The sequence below is a fragment of the Bombyx mori genome, chromosome 16, assembly GCF_030269925.1.
Source record: "Bombyx mori chromosome 16, ASM3026992v2".
In the NCBI taxonomy this organism is placed as follows: domain Eukaryota; kingdom Metazoa; phylum Arthropoda; class Insecta; order Lepidoptera; family Bombycidae; genus Bombyx; species Bombyx mori.
Window position 1 is genome coordinate 10,549,701 of NC_085122.1, and position 22,718 is coordinate 10,572,418.

A 22,718-nucleotide genomic window follows, 5' to 3' on the forward strand; every position below is an offset into this window, starting at 1 on the left:
ATGCAACTAAAACGGTGTGACTTTACATATCAGATAATCAAAATTGCTTCTGACACGCTTGATTTACAAAAGCGAGTTAATGAGGATTGGTTTGATGAGAATAATGAGGTCCTTGTCGTTGCTATTGGCCGCCATCGGGAGTTACTAAGGAATCAGATTCGCACTTCATAATGTAAACCATAGTGAAAGAGTCAAACCCCGTGCATCAGAACTCAGAAAGTTGACGCGAAGTATTAAAGATAAGTAGTGCCTAGAGAAGGCTAGCTACATGCAAATGCTATCTGATACAAATCAGCTTGGACTTTTTTTGGTGAAGTGCGGAAGATTGTTGGGCCACAGTATAGGGTTAATGTACCGTTGAAGGCTGCAGATGGTCGTTTAATATCTGATAAGAGGGAGCTGTTGCAGCGGTGGGCTGATAATTTCCGATGTTTGCGGGATGTTGACCGTACGGCGGATATTTCTTACATTAACCTACCTAGAAGAAGAGAAGCTACCAGAGCGTCCGAAACTTCTTCAGTTGGATGATGAACCTACTCTTTCGGAAGTAGTTTGTGCAATTCAGCAGCAACGTAATAAAGAAGGCTGTGGGTTTGGACAACATCGCTGGAGAATTATTAAAGTACGGTGGGGATGAATTGCATGTTGCTCTGTGGAAAAATTTCCGAAGAATGTGGCTGGAAGAATGTGTACCCAAGACTTTCAGGAAGTCGAACATATGTGCTCTGTACAAAAACAAAGGTGATCGTGCCGATTGTAATTCGTACAGAGACATATCACTTCTTTCGGTTCCTGGAAAATTGTTCGCTAGGCTCCTTCTCAACCGTCTTATGAAATTGTCTGAAACAATACTGCCTGAGACACAATTTGGTTTTCGGCCAGGTCGGGGAACTTGCGATGACATATTTTCGATTCGCCAGCTGCAAGAGAAAAGCAAGGAGTAGTAACAGCCGCTATATCTCTGTTTTGTCAATTTAGAGAAAGCCTTCGATAGTGTTCCCCGCGAAGCTTTATGGGTGCTATTGCTTAAATTGGGATGTACGGAAAAGTTTCTTAGGGTTTTGAGACTACTGCATGATAATATGGGCTATCGCGTTGTGACTAATGGTGACCAATCTAGCTTCTTCCCAGTAAGTTGTGGCGTAAAGCAAGGTTGTATCTTGGCCCCAACACTATTTGCGCTGTACTTTTCTGTGACCGTGGGAAGGGCTACAGAAACGTCTAATAACGGAGTTCATTTGCGTTTCAGAGCAGACGGGAATATTTTTAATATTGGAAGACTGAGAGCTTGCTCCAAGTGTTCACTTAAGATCATCACGGAGATTGTGTATGCCGATGATCTTTGCTTTGTTTCTGACAGTTCAGTTGGTCTTCAGGAACTTATGACCAATCTTAATAGTGCCTGTCAGATATTTGGCTTGAAAATTAACATAACTAAGACAGAAGTCATGGCTATGGACCGCACGGAGCTTGTTGTACCTGTCGATTATTGTGTGCTTAAACAGGTTGATAAGTTCAGGTACCTTGGTAGTGTGATAACAAATAAAGGAGACCTCGATGCGGAGATAAATGCTCGGGTTGGTGTTGCTTCGGCGGCATTTGGGAAGCTCCGGGATAAGGTGTTTCGTTCGCATGACCTTGTGTTGGATAGATTTCACCTTAAATACTACCGAGAGATAATGAACATATCGTGGTCACATCGTGTCAGGAATACGGAGATTTTAAGAAGAGCCGGTATTGGCGGTATAGAGGTTTATTTAATGCGGCGTCAGTTGCGCTGGTGCGGCCATGTGATGAGGATGTCCGACGAGAGGATAACAAAGCGCATCTTCTACTCTGAACTCCAGACTGGCAAGCGAAAAAGTGGCGGAAAATTCTTAAGGTATAAAGATGTTCAGAAGAGGTATATGAAGAAATGCAACATTGACCCCTCTCGTTGGGAGGCCCAAGCACATAATCGTTTGCAGTGGAGACTAGGAAACTTTTAAGCTATTGAACTGAAAATTTTGGTCGCCGTTGCCGAAACCGGCTTTGAACCATGATGATGATGATGGTCCTACATTTTTGTGATATTTATCAAAACAGCATTTTATCATTTAAAATAATAATCAAAACAATGTCTTAGTATTACTAAAGTCGTTATCCACGACACGGCCAACCTGACAGGTTACACGTCATCGTGAGCTCCTGTAACAAATAATTACATTTGGAGTAACAGGGTAATCTCGATCATCCCGACCAGATCGTAGTAAATCTAACAACTGAACCATAACAATAATTGGCAACACAATGTCAAAACGCAATAATCAGAAACTATACCAACTCAGATCGTATAAAACGCTCAGGGCTTGGCTGCCAGCGCAACTAGTGGGCATTGATGCTACCCACATTATCATTACCACAAATGATAAAACCAATACACATCACTTCACAGTATAGATTCAGCGACTCCCAGCGGCGTGCTTGCTCGTCGAGGCGCCACCTTGGGACCTGGAGGCGGAGGCGCTCGCTGCCGATTACAGCTGGCGTAGCGACCTCCGCTTTAGGGGGGAAGGGCGCCCTGTCGAAGGTGTAGTTCGAGTGCGGAGGCTCCAATCTCGGCGGTCCGTGCTGAAGGCGTGGTCTCGCCTCTTGGCGGACCCGTCGGCCGGCCTCCGTACCATTGAGGCGGTCCGCCCGGTTCTCGCGGACGTCTCACCTTCCGGCTTACGCAGATGCTAACCGGCCACGGATGTTTTGGCCGGTACTTGCACACAATTGCCGGAAGGGAACCGACGGCGTAGTGCCACCATTGCGCAGACCGCGACGAGGAAGACAGCGGAACACACATTGGCGCGTTGCTTTGGATTCGACGAGCAACGCGCCGCCCTCGTCGCGGTCAAAGGAGATGACTTCTCGATGCCGCGCGTCGTGGCTACGATGCTCGGCAGTGCGCGTCCTGGAAGGCGATGCTCGACTTCTGCGAGTCCACCATCTCGCAGAAAGAGGCGGCGGAACGAGAGAGGGAGAGCTCTTCCCTTTCCGCACCGATCCGTCGCCGTCGAGCCGGGGGGCGGGAATGCACCCGTACGTCCCGGCCCCTGTAGGTAGCGGCCTCCCCCCGGTGAAGGTCAAGGGGCAACCTGAGGGGGTAGAGGCCGCGCGGCGCGCTACCAGCACTCTAGCGCGCTGCCGTGGAGTGATTAGAGCGACCGGTCGACGGTGTATCGCGTCCCGACCCGGCAGGCTGGTTCTGGTCCAGCGGGGTATTCCGGGACACCAGCGGCACCGTCTGGGCGGCCCGACGGGCTGCCGCACCGAGACGGCCGACGTTTCAGAGCCTTCGATTCGCCTCGAAGGCTCCGTCGGCTGGGCGTCCTTGGGTTGAGCCGCGCCGTCTGGTTGTAGTGTTGACCGCGGTAGCCCCCCTACCTCATCCGGGTTCTGACCTCGGAGGGGATCGGACGTCGGGTGTAAGAGTGCAGAGGAGTCGTTTAGTGGGTGGGCTCTAAAATCCTTGGGCCCGCGGTCTGCTCACAACACCATGCAGATCGTTGAGTCTCACATACCCCGCGCGCCCCTTTTGCGCGGGGACCTCGTAGGAGGTTCGGCCCTCTACCCGAAAAAAAATAAAATAAAAAAAAATAAAAATGGTTTCCTTTTTTTTTTTTTTTTTTTGCCTTTGTAGGCAGACGAGCATACGGCCCACCTGATGGTAAGTGGTCACCGTCGCTCATGGACGTCAGCAATGCCAGGGGCAGAGCTAAGCCGCTGCCTACCAACTGCTTCGGTGAGTTTCTGCACCGGATCGGAGCCGAGCCGACGGCAGAGTGCCAACATTGTGGTTGCGACTTGGACACGGCAGAGCATACGCTCAGCGCCTGCCCCGCATGGGAGGGATGGCGCCGTGTCCTCGTCGCAAAAATAGTAAACGGCTTGTCGTTGCCGAGTGTTGTGGCATCGATGCTCGGGGACGAAGAGTCGTGGAAGGCGATGCTCGACTTCTGCGAGTGCACCATATCGCAGAAGGAAGCGGTGGGGCGCGTGAGAGACGCACAGACCCGCCGCCGTCGAGCGGGGGTCAGGGAAGTGGATCTCGCCCAAGCCCTGACCCTCTAAGTGTTTCGGGTCTCCCTCACATGTCGGCCTGGAGACCGGCGAAGGAGTCTAAGAAGACGACTTGCAAGCTGCTCTGCACGCGTTTTAAGCATGAGCATCCGGGTGATGGAAGGCCAGCTATCCTCAACCCACGCTGGTTCTGACCCAGCGGGGTATTCCGTAGGATAGACCATTGTAACCGGCGCCATCTAGGCGGGCTTCGAACAGCCTGTCAACCGATGGCTGGTGGTCGTGGCGCCGACGTCCGCCAGTCCGGCGTCCCGAGGGGGAGGGTGAGGGGAGAGATGTGCTCCGCACCAAACGCTTCACTTTCCTCCGTTTGCCTTTTCATGAGCTCTGTCTCATGCGAGGTTTGGATGCTGGTAGTTGTGCGACAGGAGGTTTTAGTGGATTCGACTCTGACATGCCCCGCCCTCCATTCCAAGTGAAGGGCGGAAGTCAGGCAATTTCCTTCTGACAAATAAAAGGGTTTTCAGGTAGGTGATTTTATATAAGTTCTAATATTTATTGGCTCCGCTTCATACCCATAAATTCCTATTTAACGGTTTACCACCAGGACGTCCATCTGACAGTATACCATTAACGATTTACATGTAATGAAAAAAGTAACATTTTGCTTAATCCCAGGTATTACTAGGATACGAAACAGGTGTACTAGCAGGTAACTTGCACTATACAACACCTAGAGCTGATATCAGTGGAATCCGGAACGGAAGGATACGCGTATTGAGTGCAAATATGCCGTTCAGTCGCAACTATACAGCCGTCAATGGCATCTCAGTGACTGGTGTCAATTCTCATGTACTTTTGAAAGGACACTATAAACCAAAGGTAAATGTATTTTACGTAGTCAAACACGGAGAGAGTAAGTAACAAGCCGAGTTAGTTTCATAAATTTTTTTTCCACAGGATCTCAGCCGCTACCAGGCTAGTATACCGTATTTGGTGACCATTTCGGGAAGGCAAGATTCGGCTGTTAAAAACCTTTTGGGTGACTTAAAATCACGTCAAATAGATCCGGAAGAAATAGCCCTATTACATAATATTCACCAAACAAACATTTCCGGTCATATGGGACGGGGATTCGCGATTTTAGGTGACGCTCCTGATTACTAATTGCCATAAGCGAAGATGTATTAAACTTTAATCCAACTACTTACGGATAATGTATGTAATTTACAGATACAAACGACGAGCAGAAAACTATTTGTCTAAAAGAAAGAGCAGAATACTTTGACGATAGAAAACGTCCATTGTGGTTTGTATACAGCGGGATGGGATCGCAATGGCCTACGATGGGATCACAACTAATGCGGATTCCGACATTTGTGGCTTCTATTGAAAGGTAGTACTAAAGTAATACGAATAATAAAACGCAGCTGTGTCAGTTAGTGTAATTGTAGCATTCTAATTTTGGCTAATAAAAATATTGTAAATATGCTTCAGGTGCCGAAAAGTATTGGAACCTAAAGGGGTGGACATTGTGCACATACTAACATCTCCCGATAAAGCAATTTTCGACAACATTTTACATTCGTTCGTTGGGATAGCTGCTGTTCAGATTGGACTTACTGATATTTTAAGGGCACTAGAAATAAAACCAGATAAAATAATCGGTATGAGCAACGTTGAATATTTCATATTTAAATCTATTCGGCAATGGAACTGATTTACTTCATAATTTAAGCTTTTAACTTTCAAATTTTTTGTTTAATCATTTTTCTTAATACAAGACAACACAGCACTTTAGGACTTTCCGGGTGTTATCATGTAACATTTTTAAACGCTGGCCGGATCGGAATATTTCATACGTGTAAAACGATTACACTGTTTATATAATTATTAAAACAAAATGTAACGCGCACCGAACCAGCCTACAGATATGATTTCATTGAAGCATTGAAGATATCGGTGTACTCGCTCCCTGCCTCTCTATGATTTATTTTTATGATATTATTTTGTTATTTTATATCAGCTAATGTTTACTTCCGTATTTGTGTTGATTTCAAATGGAAATCAGGTCATAGTGTCGGTGAGTTGGGGTGCGCTTACGCGGATGGGTGTTTAACAGCAGAAGAGATGATACTATCGGCGTACAGTCGTGGTCTTGTTTCGGTACAGACTCCATTCATACGAGGTTCCATGGCTGCCGTTGGGATAGGACATCAAACGGTAATATTTATCATTTTTTGGTAAACAAATTTTCACACTGTTCATTTGATGATAAAAATGTAACTATGTATTAGGTATCAGCGATGTGTCCAACTTCTATTGAAGTAGCTTGCCATAATAGCTCAGAATCAAGCACAATATCCGGTCCCGCTGAAGATATGAAAAAATTCGTCGCAGAGTTGGCAGCTAAAGGAATATTCGCTAAGGAAGTTCCATGCTCGAACATAGCCTATCATTCAAGATATATTGCAGAAGCAGGTAAATTTACTTAATTATTTTTCTTTTTTTGTGTATTTATTGACTGGAATTATTGGCTGGATGAGTTTAAGCCTGTCAGTGTGCTGACCGGTGCCGAAGTCTATATTTGACTAGTAGTCTACAATGCATCTTCATCATCATCATAATTTCAGCGTTTCCACGGTCCGCTGTTGAACATAGGCCTCTCCAATCGATCTCTAGTGCGGTTGGTCTGTTTCCACCTGGATGCCAGCGATCCCACGTTGACCCAGCGATTTTCACTAGGTCTTCGGGCTATTAGTACTCGGACTGACATTTCAATCCAGGCTTCCGCCGCGTGCGAACTTGCTCATCGCCCATTCGATTGCCCGACCTCTGCTCGTGGCACATCTGGCGTCCAAGTGTTTTCTCGAATTATTACCTGTGATACTTGCGTCGCATCGCCATTTGTGAACGGTCGGACCGCCTAAATTTCTGGAACTCGTTCAGTAACTCAGTGGGCTCTTTGTCATCAGTTGGCTATGCGCCGTAATTCAATCCAAACGTCGAGGAACTCCTACGCTGGGGCCTTGTCGCAAGACGAGCGTATGTAAGACCTGGGGTAGTCCCCCTGGGAACTCAGCAAGCAAGGAGTTGACCATCGCTCTGTTTGCGGAATTCTCCGCCTACAACAGCAAAAGTTAATTTCGGATTTTCTAGCCTTCAGGGCCGATCACGCCGCGAACTTTCTCACGGATTCTCTCACACTCGCCGCTCTGGCGTCTCTTGTACCCGCGCGCAAAACACCCCGTTGTATACCGCGGCCTCCGTCGCGCTCGCTACTCCCGTGTCGTCCATACTTGCGCGTAAAACTCCTTCGTCGTCCGCCGTGACCTCTGTCGCGCCTGCCGCCATAAAGAATATGAATCAGTCCGCAGGTCGCCCGCGACCGCCTCTTCGTCCTTCGATTCTAACTCGGAGGTTGACTTCGCCCTCGCCTTGTTGACGGACGGATACACTTTCGTACAAAAGGGCAAAAAGTGCCGTGGAGTTCCGAGCTCCCGTTGCTATACGCGTAGTAGTTATACGTGGCATCCCCAAGGAGTCCCACGATCCCCCAATACTCGCTAAACTCGAAGCATCGATATGTTGAATCTCACGTTGGTTTATCTTCTACATAATAAGATCGTTCTAAGCAATGATATACTCATTAAGACACGCTTCTCTATTTTACACAATCCTGACAGACACTATGATGTTTATAAGAAACTCGTGGACAATAAACCCAACACCACCTTGGGACTTTTGCTCTCTCTTGGTAATAGAATAAGTGGCCGGACTACGAGGTTATCGTATTCTCTCCCTGTCTTCGGATTTCCCATAAACCAATAAGGTTCCCGTGCAACCTGTCCATCCCTTCTTCCAGCTGGTCGAACTTAACGGCCAGGTTCAAAGTGCACACGTTATGTGTTACCAAGGCCAGTGGTAGTTTTCGTGGGTGTTAGCCGGGTCTCTGTCAGCGATTCTTAAGAAGTCGTCGTGGCCTAAAGGGTAAGACGTTCGGTGCATTTGTATCTAGCAATGCATCAGTGTTCGAATCCCGCAAGCGGGTACCAATTTTTCTGATGTAATACGTACTTAAGATATCTTCACGATTGGCTTCCACGGTGATGGAATAACATCGCATAAGAAAATCAAACCCGCAAAATTATAAATTGCGTAATTACTGGTGGTAAAGAGAGTCCGCACGGGTAGGTAATCCTGCCTAATTCTGCCGTGAAGCATTAATGCGTTTCAGTTTGAAGGGTGGGGCGAGATCTTAGAACTCATATCTCAAGATGGGTAGTGTCATTAACGTTATAGATGTCTATGAATTCCGGTTACCACTCAACACCAGGTGGGTCTTGAGTTCGTCCACCTACCTAAGCAATAAAAAAAAAAAAAAATGTTGAGTGCTCGGACCCATCGAGCTATAGGCCTAACCAAGGCGATGATGCGAATAATAACTACGCAATTCCTGAAGCTTGTTGAGGATTGCCAACTAATCAATGACTGACAGTACGGTTTCCGTCATGGTCGTTCAGCCCGCGGGATTCTTGTGTAGCTTACTCACAGGTGGACTGAAATCTTGGAGAGCAAGTGCGAGACTCCTAGCTGTAAGCCTTGATATCGCGAAGCCCTTCTACAGGGTCTGGCTTACGGCATTTTTGTCGAAGTTACTATCTTACGGAATCCTCGCGGGACCCTGCAAATGGATCGCTTTTTGAATGGACAGAGTATCCTGGTCGTTTTTGACGGTTCCTGCTCTGATACCATGACCATTTACGCTGACGTTTCATAAGGTTCGGTGCTCTGTATGCTATCTGTTGATAGTAAGCATGGCTATGCGGATGACAGCGGGAGATGTGCGATATATCGGCCATCAGAGCTTTTTGTCGGAACGTGGTGTAGGAGAGGCTCAAAACTTGTTGTGAAGCGGAGAACTCTCTGGGCGAGTCTCCGAGTGGGGTAAATTTAACTTAGTTTAATATTTAGTTTAATAATTTGTTTAGCGCAATCGCTGTTCCGAGCGAACATGATGTTGATTGGTTACCGTCGCTTATGGACGTCGGCAATGCCAGCGGTAGAGCCAAGCCGCTGCCTACAGTTAAACGTTAACATTTCCGATTAGAATATTATTTGATGAAGAAATAAACAATATGTATCTTTTCTTTTAAATAGTTTAATTGAAAACTATTTTTACAATTTTAAAATCACTAAATTACTAAGTATAATATATTTTATTCAATTAGTGTTGAATATTTCAGGACCTACTCTATTGGAATATTTAAAAGGAGTAATTAAAACGCCAAGACTACGAAGTGATCGTTGGGTTTCTACATCGGTTCCTCGGCACAAATGGAATGAACCTGTTGCTAAGTATTCATCTGCTGAATACCACACTAATAATTTATTGGTAAAAGACTTCAAAAAAAACCTTAATATTAAACTTGGAGGCGAAATTTTCCAGATATGCTAATTAATCTTGCTTCAATTTATATAGGGCCCTGTTTTATTTGAAGAAACTACCAATTTAATACCATCGAATGCTGTGGTCATTGAAGTAGCACCTCATGGCTTACTTCAAGCAATACTTAAACGCTCATTGCATTCAGATTGTCGTAATATAGCTCTAACACGAAAAGCGCATCCAGACAATGTAGCATTCCTACTTGAGGCTGTTGGAAAGTAAGTAACTTCAGCATATCTTATAATAAATTAAAACGCATGCCACTACTCGTTGAAAGGATAAAAATTTGTTTCAGCTTGTATATGGAAGGCTATAATCCAAGACTACAGGAATTATATCCGAAAGTAGATTTCCCAGTGGCGACTGGAACACCAATGCTGTCCCATTTAGTGGAATGGGTCCATACCGAAAAATGGTAACTATAATATTGATTATGAAGACAATCTGTGTGTAATGATTCCTTAATTACCTAAAATTTTATTGTATAGGCCATTACCGCTCTATATGTCGGCCCATAGAAAAACTGCTGCTTCCTGTAAATTTATTATTACCATTCATGATGATGAAAATAAGTATTTGAGTGGAAATCAAATAAGAGGTAATTAAATTATTTATTCATAGTTCATTTATTTATTGAAATGTTATTAATATCTTTTGATGTTAAAGCAACTTCACTATTCTGAGAAACGACTAAATATTTTTCATTTTCACTCTAAGCTCTGTCTATTACAAGAAATATGGGTCTTAAATAATATGAGTGGATTACAATAACTATACTTACTAGGGGTCCCGCAGTTGCCCCGCATGGGAGGGGTGGCGCCGTGTCTTCGTCGCAAAAATTTGAACCGACTTGTCGTTGCCGAGTGTTGTGGCATCGATGCTCGGCGACGACGAGTCGTGGAAGGCGATGCTCGACTTCTGCGAGTGCACCATCTCGCAGTAGGAGGCGGCGGGGCGCGTGAGAGACGCACAATCCCGCCTCCGTCGAGCGGGGGCCAGGGAGGCGGATCTCGCCCAAGCCCTGGCCCTCTAAGTGTTTCGGGTCCCCCTCACATGTTGGTCTGGGGACCGGCTAGGTGGGCCTAAGAAGACGACGTGCAAGCTGCTCTGCACGCGTTTTACGCAAGAGCATCCGGGTGATGAAAGGCCGGCTATCCTCGACCCACGCTGGTTCTGGCCCAGCGGGGTATTCCGTAATCGGGGTAACACACTCTAACCGGCGCCATCTAGGCGGGCTTCGGACAGTCTGCCGACCGAGAGGGCTGGTGGTCGTGGGGCCGACGACCGCCAGTCCGGCGTCCTGAGGGGGAGGGTGATGGGAGAGATATGCTCCGCACTAAACGCTTCACTTTCCCCCCTTTGCCTTGTCATGAGTTCTGTCTCATGCGAGGTTTGGACGTTGGTTGTTGAGCGACAGGAGGTTTTAGTCAGTTAAACTCTGACATACCCCGCCCACTATCTCCAGAAAAGGGCGGAAGTCCGGCGATTACCTCCTGACCAAAAAAAAAAAAAGAGTCCCGCAGTAGTCGAAATTCGACTATAATTAATTGGAATTGTAAGTTTGTACACTATTATGATTGTATTTTATACTTCTATAATCACAAATTTCGCCAAGATTACACTATAAAAAATATTAACAAAGATAAACAACATTTAATCTATTCTCAATTTGACAACAGACGTCAAGAACAAAAGCTTGACAATAAATAGTATGCATGCGTGTGTGCGTCAAATACATGGTATCTATGTAGTGTGTGTAATGTTTTCTTTATTGATTTAAAGTATCTTATATGCATTATTTAAAAAAAATATTAGCATTGTGCACTTCTTCTCTATATTCTCTATAAGTGTGAGAAATTTCGTACTCCTCCGTCCGCGCAATTTTCGTAAAAAGGGGTACAAAGTTTTTGCTTTACTTATTAATATATAGATAATGATGTCCATATGAAAAGGGGACTTTAATGTTTTTATGTTAAATTTATTTTTTTAGGTAAAACTTTGTTTCCATTTGCGGCTGCATTAGTAGCAGTATGGGACACCCTGGCTATGACAATTCAGGCTCAACGAAAACAAATTTCAGTAAAGTTCCATGAGATAAAACTTTACTCTGAACCGACACTTCATGATCAGCGTCAACTAAGATTGACTGTAGCCCTGCATAGGGGCACGGGAAGATTTGAGGTAGCGTTTTAATATAATTTATTGTATCTTAATAATTGTTATCCAATACAGACTAATAATGTTTATTTGGGATGTAAAGGGACAAATTAACACCACACTGTCTCAAGTGCCAACCGAGTACTGCGATCGCCAACCCGCCTGCCAAGAGTGGCGATTACGGCATAACCCCCCTTATGGCAACCACAAATAAAAACAGCCCCCAGTTCCCGCCAGCCTTACTACTCCGGGCTACGGACAGCTACCACCAACCCTGGGGACTCTCAATACCCAGACCCTGCGGCTTTACGAGCATGTTGACGAACTGGAAGTGGAATTAGGAAGGATACGATGGCACGTCTTAGGTTTGGGCGAAGTCCGAAGACAGGGAGAGGACGACATAATTCTAAGCTCAGGCCACCTATTCTACTTCCGGGAATGAGACAAATCTGGACAAGGTGGAGTTGGCTTTCTCGTCAAAAAAATCCTTACGGACAAAATTGTATAGGTATCCAGTGTGTCGACACGGGTAGCGTATCTCATAATTAAGCTCACCGAAAGGTATTCCCTCAAGGTGGTGCAAGTATACGCACCGACTTCATGATACTTTGATGACTATGTGGAGGTTGTGTACGACAATATCACCAGGGCTTTGCACAACAGTCATGGCCGTTGAAGCCGTCATGGCCTAACAGATAAGATATCCGATGCATTTGTGTTGAGCGATGCACCGGTGTTAGAATCTCAGGCGGAGTACCAATTTTCGTAATGAAATACGTACTCAACAAATGTTCGCGATTGACTTCCACGGTGAAGGAATAATATCGTGTAATAAAAATGAAACCCGCAAAATTATAATTTGCGTAATTACAGATGGTAGGACCTCTTGTGAGTCCGTGCGGGTGGGTACCATCACTCTGCCTATTTCTGCCGTGAAGCAGTAATGCGTCTCGGTTTGAAGGGTAGGGCAGCCGTTGTAACTATACTTGAGACCTTAGAACTTATTCTCAAGGTGGGTGGCGCATTTACATTGTAGATGTCTATGGGCTCCAGTAACCACTTAACACCAGGTGGGCTGTGAGCTCGTCCACCCATCTAAGCAATAAAAAGATAAAGAAAAAAACATAGAAATCTGCAGCGGATCTTTGTTAGTACGTGTGCTTTGGGTTGTCATAGTCATTAACCACTTATGAGACATTTTTTTTTAAATCTTGAAGAAGTTGTCACCATTACAATCGAAAGTTCCTTCAGGTTTAAAATTTAGTTTCGAGTTCGAAGGTTTTAACAGCTTTGTCTGTTATTCAGATTTCTTTCTGGGCATTGGATTGAGAGAATGCGTTGCTCTCTCAATATGCCTTCAAGTTTAGTATTGATGTTTCGTATCAACTGTTTCACCAATCTTAGCGATTAAATATTTTTTCATGACCAGTATATAAAACAGAGTTGTCATAAGTTATATCCGCTCTTAGCTTCTCACTCCCATCACCTGGCAATGAATCACTTAGCGTGCGAAGGTTACGTCAAAGAAATATAGTCCATTACGATTTTAGGTTTTAGATGAATTTATTAAAGTGGCAACGGGTTATATCACAAACGTTCAAGAAGTATACAAATTTACGACTGAAACTGCATTAAAACGGAATGGTATGGAAATAAATAGCAATGATATTTATGAACTTTTAAACGTACGCGATTATTCCTACGGGTAAGTATTTTTTTAAGTTTCAGAATTTTTATTGTAAATTAATAGTTCCATGATCATGATATTTTTATTTACTTCATAACTTCATACGATGTGTTTTTGTTTCTTCGACAAAAATTTTTTCAATGCTAGAAGTATCATTGAATGCAATCCAAAGCTGTCACTACAGTTTAACGTACAATCTGTTACAATAATCTTAGAATGTAGTTTTTTTTTTGTATTCCTAGAATTTGTTAAATTGTATTATTTGAATAATTATAGATTATACTAATGTTTGCTTCTCGTTTTTAAAGAACTTCAGAATTGTACGCTAACAATGTAGGTCAGTACGATAGCAAATGTGCAGATTCCGATTCTCATTCCGATAGAGGCACCCGTCACGCGCGGACGTGCTCATCGACCACTCGATCGCCCGGCCTTTGTTCGCCCGGCTTTTGTTAGCCCGGCCATTGTTCGCGCGGCCTGTGTTCGTGGTACATCTGCCGACTAAGTGCTCTTCCTGGAAGTTTTTATTTGTTTTGTTTCCTTTTGTTATTTCTGTGTTCGTGGTACATCTGCCGACAAACTGTCTTCCTGGAAGTGTTTAATTGGTTTGTTTCTTTTTGCTATTTCCGTTTTGTTGTGATTTTTCTTTGTCCTGCAGTAATCGTGCCGCATCGCCACCTGTGTTCAATAGAACCGCTCAGGTCCGAGAAGTTGGGGCCTCGCCGCAAGGCGAGTGTTTTCTAAGACCCAGGGTAGCCCCACCTGGGCACGTAGACATCATGGACGCTGTATTTGCGGAATTTCTCCGGCTTCGCTACCCAAAGCTCACTTCCGAGTTTCAGGCCTTCAAGGCCGATCACACTGCGAGCCCTCTCGTGGACTCCACCGAGCTCGCTGCTCCTGCGTCGCCTGTACCTGCGTGCAAAGCTTCTGCATCGAGCACCGCAGCCTCCGTCGTGCCTGCCGTTCCCGCGTCGCCTATACTGGCGAGTAAAACTGCTGCGTCGTCCGCCGTGGTCACCGTTCCAGCAGCGCGATCATCCGCTGCCTCCGTCGCGCCGTCCAAAACACCTACTCGTAGGTCACCTGCGCCCGCCTCCTCGTCCTCCGACTCTGACTCGGAGATGGAGGTCGACCTCGCTCCCGCCTCATCGACGGATGGATTCACCCTAGTGCAAAAGGGTAAGAAGCGTGCCGCGGAGTCTCGAGCTCCCGCGGCCGCTAAAATTAGCAAAGCCGCGAACGCGTCGCGCCCCCGCCCTCAGACTCCCGTTGCGCCTCCAGCCCGTGCCACTCCGTCGCCGCGTCCGGTGGCACAAAATAAAGCCCAGACCCCTCCCCCGGTAATCCTTCAAGAGAAGGCAGCTTGGGAACGAGTTTCCCTGGCCCTTAAGGCCAAAAATATCAATTTTACGAATGCCCGTAACCTCGCGAACGGCATTCAAATTAAGGTTCGAACATCCGACGACCATAGGGCCCTCTCTTCTTACCTCCGTAAGGAGCGTATAAGTTTCCACACATATACGCTCCAGGAGGAGCGCGAACTCCGTGCCGTTATACGTGGCATCCCTAAAGAGTTGGATGCCGAGCTCGTCAAGGCCGACCTTCTCGAACAAGGCCTACCGGTTAACTCCGTACACCGCATGCACACAGGCCGCGGAAGGGAGCCATATAATATGGTTCTCGTCGCCCTCCAGCCTACCCCCGAGGGTAAGCAAATATTCAACATCCGAACGGTCTGTAGCCTTTCCGGAATCGCAGTCGAAACCCCACACAAGAAAGGCACACCTAGCCAGTGCCATAACTGCCAATTATACGGGCATTCTTCCCGTAACTGTCACGCGCGCCCCCGATGCGTCAAGTGCTTAGGCGATCACGCCACGGCCCTATGCACTCGCGATCAAAAAACCGCGACAGAACCGCCTAGCTGCGTCCTGTGTCGAACACAGGGTCACCCCGCAAATTACCGCGGATGCCCCCGAGCCCCGAAAATAAATCGCCGTGTCGCCCGCCAAAACCGCCTCCGAGCTTCCGGCCCAGACATCAAAGCCTCGGCACCCTCTGTGTCGCAGGCTAAGCCAGCGTTCGTTCCGGCGCCGGTGCCCAGTGTCTCGGCCTGGGCGAAACCGCTGCCGTACATGAACACGGCTACAACTCCCTCCTCCGCGATTCGTCCCGCCCCCGCGACTCGTCCCTCTCCCGCGACTTGCCCTCCGACCGCGTCCGACAATCTCGCTTTAGCGATCGACTTCTTTCAGTCGATCAACTTTGAGCGCGTTAACGCTTTGGGCGACGCCATTCGCTCTGCCTCCACTGCACAACACTTTATCGCCGTTGTGCAAGAATACGCCGACGTATACGCGTCATTAAATACGTACGTCCTCCCCTCACTCCGCCGGTAATCAATGGCGTATATAAGTAGAATAAAGCCCCTATCCGTAACGATAGGATTTTTTAACGCTTACGGTCTCGCAAATCAGCGTGATCAGGTTTCTGACTTTTTGCGTGACCATCAAATTGATATCTTTTTAGTGCAGGAGACCCTACTTAAGCCCGCGCGCCGTGACCCTAAAATCGCGAACTATAACATGGTCAGGAACGACAGGCTCTCTGCTCGTGGTGGTGGTACCGTCATTTACTATAGAAGAGCCCTGCATTGCGTCCCGCTCGATCCTCCCGCGCTCGCTAATATCGAAGCATCAGTGTGCCGAATCTCACTGACGGGACACGCGCCGATCGTTATCGCGTCCGTTTATCTTCCACCGGATAAGATCGTTCTAAGCAGTGATATCGAGGCGCTGCTCGGCATAGGGAGCTCTGTCATTCTGGCGGGCGACCTAAATTGTAAACACATCAGGTGGAACTCACACACCACAACCCCGAATGGCAGGCGGCTTGACGCGTTAGTCGATAATCTCGCCTTCGATATCGTCGCTCCGCTAATCCCGACTCACTACCCGCTAAATATCGCGCATCGCCCGGATATACTCGACATAGCGTTATTAAAAAACGTAACTCTGCGCTTACACTCGATCGAAGTAGTTTCAGAGTTAGATTCAGACCACCGTCCCGTCGTTATGAAGCTCGGTCGCGCTCCCGATTCCGTTCCCGTCACGAGGACTGTGGTGGATTGGCACACGCTGGGCATCAGCCTGGCTGAATCTGATCCACCATCGCTACCGTTTAGCCCGGACTCTACCCCGTCTCCTCAGGATACCGCTGAAGCCATAGACATCTTAACGTCACACATCACCTCGACAATAGATAGGTCATCGAAACAAGTTGTAGCGGAGGACTTCCTTCACCGCTTCAAATTGTCCGACGATATTAGGGAACTCCTTAGAGCTAAGAACGCCTCGATACGCGCCTACGACAGGTATCCTACCGCGGAAAATCGTATTCGAATGCGTGCCCTACAACGCGACGTAAAGTCTCGCATCGCCGAAGTCCGAGATGCCAGATGGTCTGATTTCTTAGAAGGACTCGCGCCCTCCCAAAGGTCTTACTACCGCTTAGCTCGTACTCTCAAATCGGATACGGTAGTAACTATGCCCCCCCTCGTAGGCCCCTCAGGCCGACTCACGGCGTTCGATGATGACGAAAAAGCAGAGCTGCTGGCCGATACATTGCAAACCCAGTGCACGCCCAGCACTCAATCCGTGGACCCTGTGCATGTAGAATTAGTAGACAGTGAGGTAGAACGCAGAGCCTCCTTGCCACCCTCTGATGTGTTACCACCCGTCACCCCGATGGAAGTTAAAGACTTGATCAAAGACCTACGTCCTCGCAAGGCTCCCGGTTCCGACGGTATATCCAACCGCGTTATTAAACTTCTACCCGTCCAACTCATCGTGATGTTGGCATCTATTTTCAATGCCGCTATGGCGAACTGTATCTTTCCCGCGGTGTGGAAAGAAGCGGACGTTATCGGCATACATAAACCCGGTAAACCAAAAAATCATCCGACGAGCTACCGCCCGATTAGCCTCCTCATGTCTCTAGGCAAACTGTATGAGCGTCTGCTCTACAAACGCCTCAGAGACTTCGTCTCATCCAAGGGCATTCTCATCGATGAACAATTCGGATTCCGTACAAATCACTCATGCGTTCAACAGGTGCACCGCCTCACGGAGCACATTCTTGTGGGGCTTAATCGACCAAAACCGTTATACACGGGAGCTCTCTTCTTCGACGTCGCAAAAGCGTTCGACAAAGTCTGGCACAACGGTTTGATTTTCAAACTATTCAACATGGGTGTGCCGGATAGTCTCGTGCTCATCATACGGGACTTCTTGTCGAACCGCTCTTTTCGATATCGAGTCGAGGGAACCCGCTCCTCCCCACGACCTCTCACAGCTGGAGTCCCGCAAGGCTCTGTCCTCTCACCCCTCCTATTTAGCTTATTCGTTAACGATATTCCCCGGTCGCCGCCGACCCATTTAGCTTTATTCGCCGACGACACGACTGTTTACTATTCCAGTAGAAACAAGTCCCTAATCGCGAAGAAGCTTCAGAGCGCAGCCCTAGCCCTAGGACAGTGGTTCCGAAAATGGCGCATAGACATCAACCCAGCGAAAAGTACTACGGTGCTCTTTCAGAGGGGAAGCTCCACACGGATTTCCTCCCGTATTAGGAGGAGGAATCTCACACCCCCGATTACTCTCTTTAGTCAATCCATACCCTGGGCCAGGAAGGTCAAGTACCTGGGCGTTACCCTGGATGCATCGATGACATTCCGCCCGCATATAAAATCAGTCCGTGACCGTGCCGCGTTTATTCTCGGTAGACTCTACCCCATGATTTGTAAGCGGAGTAAAATGTCCCTTCGGAACAAGGTGACACTTTACAAAACTTGCATAAGGCCCGTCATGACTTACGCGAGTGTGGTGTTCGCTCACGCGGCCCGCACGCACATAGACACCCTTCAATCTCTACAATCCCGCTTTTGCAGGTTAGCCGTCGGAGCTCCGTGGTTCGTGAGGAACGTTGACCTACACGACGACCTGGGCCTCGAATCTATACAGAAATACATGAAGTCAGCGTCGGAACGGTACTTCGATAAGGCTATGCGTCATGATAATCGCCTTATCGTAGCCGCCGCTGACTACTCCCCGAATCCTGATCATGCAGGAGCCAGTCACCGTCGACGCCCTAGACACGTCCTTACGGATCCATCAGATCCAATAACCTTCGCACTAGACGCCTTCAGCTCTAGGAGCAGGCTTAGGGACCTCGGTAACCGTACTCGTCGAACTCGACAAAGAGTTCGCCGTGCAACCTAACCCATGAATCAGCTCGCTGAGTTTCTCGCCGGATCTTCTCAGCGGGTCGCGATTCCGATCCGGTAGTAGATTCATTCGCGAAACAGCTGCTCTTGAGCTGTTAGGTCTCCTTCGGAGGCGCTCGGGTAGCTGTTAGCAAATCCCACCCCTCCTGGCTGAGCCTTTGCTCGCCCACCTGTCCTGGTGAAACTGGAAAGGCCTCCGGGCCACCAGTAATCCTTCAATCATAAAAAAAAAAAAAAAAAAAAAAAAAAATTCCGATTCTGATCGGGTCTGGTCACCGTCGCTTATTTTTGGCACCTAAAGACACGATTACAACGCTAGTTATCGCCGAGACTTCTTGGCTAGTCTAACCCCGAATGGTAGGCGGCTTGACGCGTTAGTCGATGATCTCGCCTTAAATATCGTCGCTCCGCTAACCACGACCCACTACCCGCTAAATATCGCGCATCGCCCGGATATACTCGACATAGCGTTATTAAAAAACGTAACTCTGCGCTTACACGATCGAAGTAGTTTCAGAGTTAGATTCAGACCACCGTCCCGTCGTTATGAAGCTCGGTCGCGCTCCCGATTCCGTTCCCGTCACGAGGACAATGGTGGATTGGCACACGCTGGGCATCAGCCTGGCTGAATCTGATCCACCATCGCTCCCGCTTAGCCCGGACTTTACCCCGTCTCCTCAGGATACCGCTGAAGCCATAGATAGACATCTTAACGTCACACATCACCTCGACATTAGACAGGTCATCGAAACAAGTTGTAGCGGAGGACTTCCTTCACCGCTTCAAATTGTCCGACGATATTAGGGAGCTCCATAGAGCTAAGAACGCCTCGATACGCGCCTACGACAGGTATCCTACCGCGGAAAATCGTATTCGAATGCGTGCCCTACAACGCGACGTAAAGTCTCGCATCGCCGAAGTCCGAGATGCCGGATGGTCTGATTTTTTAGAAAGACTCGCGCCCTCCCGAAGGTCTTACTATTGCTTAGCTTGTACTCTCAAATCGGATACGGTAGTAACTATGCCCCCCCCTCGTAGGCCCCTCAGGCCGACTCGCGGCGTTCGATGATGACGAAAAAGCAGAGCTGCTGGCCGATACATTGCAAACCCAGTGCACGCCCAGCACTCAATCCGTGGACCCTGTTCATGTAGAATTAGTAGACATGGAGGTAGAACACAGAGCCTCCTTGCCACCCTCGGATGCGTTACCACCCGCCACCCCGATGGAAGTTAAAGACTTGATCAAAGACCTACGTCCTCGCAAGGCTCCCGGTTCTGACGGTATATCCAACCGCGTTATTAAACTTCTACCCGTCCAACTCATCGTGATGTTGCCATCTATTTTCAATGCCGCTATGGCTAACTGTATCTTTCCCGCGGTGTGGAAAGAAGCGGATGTTATCGGCATACATAAACCGGGTAAACCAAAAAATCATCCGACGAGCTACCGCCCGATTAGCCTCCTCATGTCTTTAGGCAAACTGTATGAGCGTCTGCTCTACAAACGCCTCAGAGACTTCGTCTCATCCAAGGGCATTCTCATCGATGAACAATTCGGATTCCGTACAAATCACTCATGCGTTCAACAGGTGCACCGCCTCACGGAGCACATTCTTGTGGGGCTTAATCGACCAAAACCGTTATACACGGGAGCTCTCTTCTTCGACGTCGCAAAAGCGTTCGACAAAGTCTGGCACAACGGTTTGATTTTCAAACTATTCAACATGGGCGTGCCGGATAGTCTCGTGCTCATCATACGAGACTTCTTGTCGAACCGCTCTTTTCGTTATCGAGTCGAGGGAACCCGCTCCTCCCCATGACCTCTCACAGCTGGAGTCCCGCAAGGCTCTGTCCTCTCACCCCTCCTATTTAGCTTATTCGTTAACGATATTCCCCGGTCGCCGCCAACCCATTTAGCTTTATTCGCCGACGACACGACTGTTTACTACTCCAGTAGAAACAAGCCCCTAATCGCGAAGAAGCTTCAGAGCGCAGCCCTAGACCTAGGACAGTGGTTCCGAAAATGGCGCATAGACATCAACCCAGCGAAAAGTACTGCGGTGCTATTTCAGAGGGGAAGCTCCACACGGATTTCCTCCCGGATTAGGAGGAGGAATCTCACACCCCCGATTACTCTCTTTAGACAACCCATACCCTGGGCCAGGAAAGTCAAGTACCTGGGCGTTACCCTGGATGCATCGATGACATTCCGCCTGCATATAAAATCAGTCCGTGATCGTGCCGCGTTTATTCTCGGTAGGCTCTACCCCATGTGTAAGCGGAGTAAAATGTCCCTTCGGAACAAGGTGACACTTTACAAAACTTGCATAAGGCCCGTCATGACTTACGCGAGTGTGGTGTTCGCTCACGCGGCCCGCACACACATAGACACCCTCCAATCTCTACAATCCCACTTTTGCAGGTTAGCCGTCGAAGCTCCGTGGTTCGTGAGGAACGTTGACCTACACGATGACCTGGGCCTCGAATCTATCCAGAAATACATGAAGTCAGCGTCGGAACGGTACTTCGATAAGGCTATGCGTCATGATAATCGCCTTATCGTTGCCGCCGCTGACTACTCCCCGAATCCTGATCACGCAGGAGCCAGTCACCGTCGACGCCCTAGACACGTCCTTACGGATCCATCAGATCCAATAACCTTTGCATTAGACGCCTTCAGCTCTAACACTAGGAGCAGGCTTAGGGACCTCGGTAACCGTACTCGTCGAACTCGACAAAGAGTTCGCCGTGCAACCTAACCCATGAATCAGCTCGCTGAACTAGTAGATTCATTCGCGAAGCAGCTACTCTTGAGCTGTTAGGTCTCCTTCGGAGGCGCTCGGGTAGCTGTTGGCAAATCCCACCCCTCCTGGCTGAGCCTTTGCTCGCCCATCTGTCCTGGTGAAACTGGAAAGGCCTCCGGGCCACCAGTAATCTTTTAATCATTAAAAAAATAAAAAAAAACTTCTTAGCTAAACTTTTTGCCAGAAAGTTCATAGCCCCTACATTTTACCATACTATATCAGAGCTGATATAGTATGGTAAAGTGATTTCGAGCTGATTCTAGAGTCGGATAGTGCGTACTAAACATTATCTTGCGATAAGTTGAAACTCGCGGCATCATCTCCCATCAATTCGCTTACGTATATGCAATACGTTGTATAGGTACTGACTAAGCTTTCCCTTAGGGGAAATAACATTATCCCAAACCTGTTTATATATGTAGATTACAATCTGTTTGTGTAATTGAATAGTTTCATAAATACGTCTTCGTGTTATGATATCATTATTAATTAGAAAGTTATTTTAGCATCGCACTGAACAGAAAAACTGGATTCCCTATATTCGTTCACAGTGCTCTGGAATTACCTTGCCTCCTTCGTTCTGACTTTTAGGACATGTTCGTCCTCCTCAGAGATAGGCAGTGACATGTCCCTGATGTTACTGGCATCTGTGAGTAATAGTAACCACACACCGTTATGAGGACCGTATACTTTTAGCCTTCAAAAGCAATAAAAAAGTATTGCTCCTAGATACTGCTATCCTAATGTAATGTTATTAGTTCTATTTATCATTACAGCGAAGACTTCCAGACTATACATCAAGGAAATTTGGCTTTAGATTCATTTTCAATGCTTTGGAAAAACAATTGGGTAACACTTATTGATGGTCTGCTACAAGTTAATGTATTGAGGCAACGACACGTTGGAGTATCACAGCCCACAGAAATTAGAAATCTGAGTATAAATGTTTCTGAACACGAGAAGCATATCACGAACATTGATGGCAAGAATGTAGTGCAGGCCCGTGTTTTCAAACAATATGAGACTACAACGTAAGTTCTATACTTACATAACAAGCAGCCGACCTACCTGCGAAATGCTTACTAGATGTCTAAGATGTCCCATCTTGAACTCTTTAGATTATACATTCATAAAGTATATGATGCATAGTTTTCACCTCTTGCTACAGCTTGGCGTAGTCGAGTGTATGAGATTGTTAGGATCTTTGGAGTCAAAGTATGTAGCGGAACCTACTTCTAAAAAACCAACATATTTCAAATCATTTAAAAATTTAAATATTTATTTTTT

At 47.3% G+C, this 22,718-nt stretch overlaps 1 protein-coding gene across 1 annotated transcript in view; it reads left to right on the forward strand.

Moving 5' to 3' along the window:
* Positions 1 to 22,718, forward strand: part of LOC101745748 (fatty acid synthase) — a 50,373-nt gene that overhangs the window by 12,126 nt on the left and 15,529 nt on the right. The window contains exons 8-20 of the mRNA XM_038016585.2: positions 4,726 to 4,929; positions 5,008 to 5,194; positions 5,281 to 5,443; positions 5,545 to 5,714; positions 6,119 to 6,270; positions 6,345 to 6,528; positions 9,294 to 9,442; positions 9,530 to 9,714; positions 9,792 to 9,911; positions 9,985 to 10,094; positions 11,487 to 11,677; positions 13,204 to 13,358; positions 22,208 to 22,462. Coding sequence (XP_037872513.1) covers positions 4,726 to 4,929; positions 5,008 to 5,194; positions 5,281 to 5,443; positions 5,545 to 5,714; positions 6,119 to 6,270; positions 6,345 to 6,528; positions 9,294 to 9,442; positions 9,530 to 9,714; positions 9,792 to 9,911; positions 9,985 to 10,094; positions 11,487 to 11,677; positions 13,204 to 13,358; positions 22,208 to 22,462 — 2,225 coding nt within the window. The remainder of the gene's footprint in view (positions 1 to 4,725; positions 4,930 to 5,007; positions 5,195 to 5,280; positions 5,444 to 5,544; positions 5,715 to 6,118; positions 6,271 to 6,344; positions 6,529 to 9,293; positions 9,443 to 9,529; positions 9,715 to 9,791; positions 9,912 to 9,984; positions 10,095 to 11,486; positions 11,678 to 13,203; positions 13,359 to 22,207; positions 22,463 to 22,718) is intronic.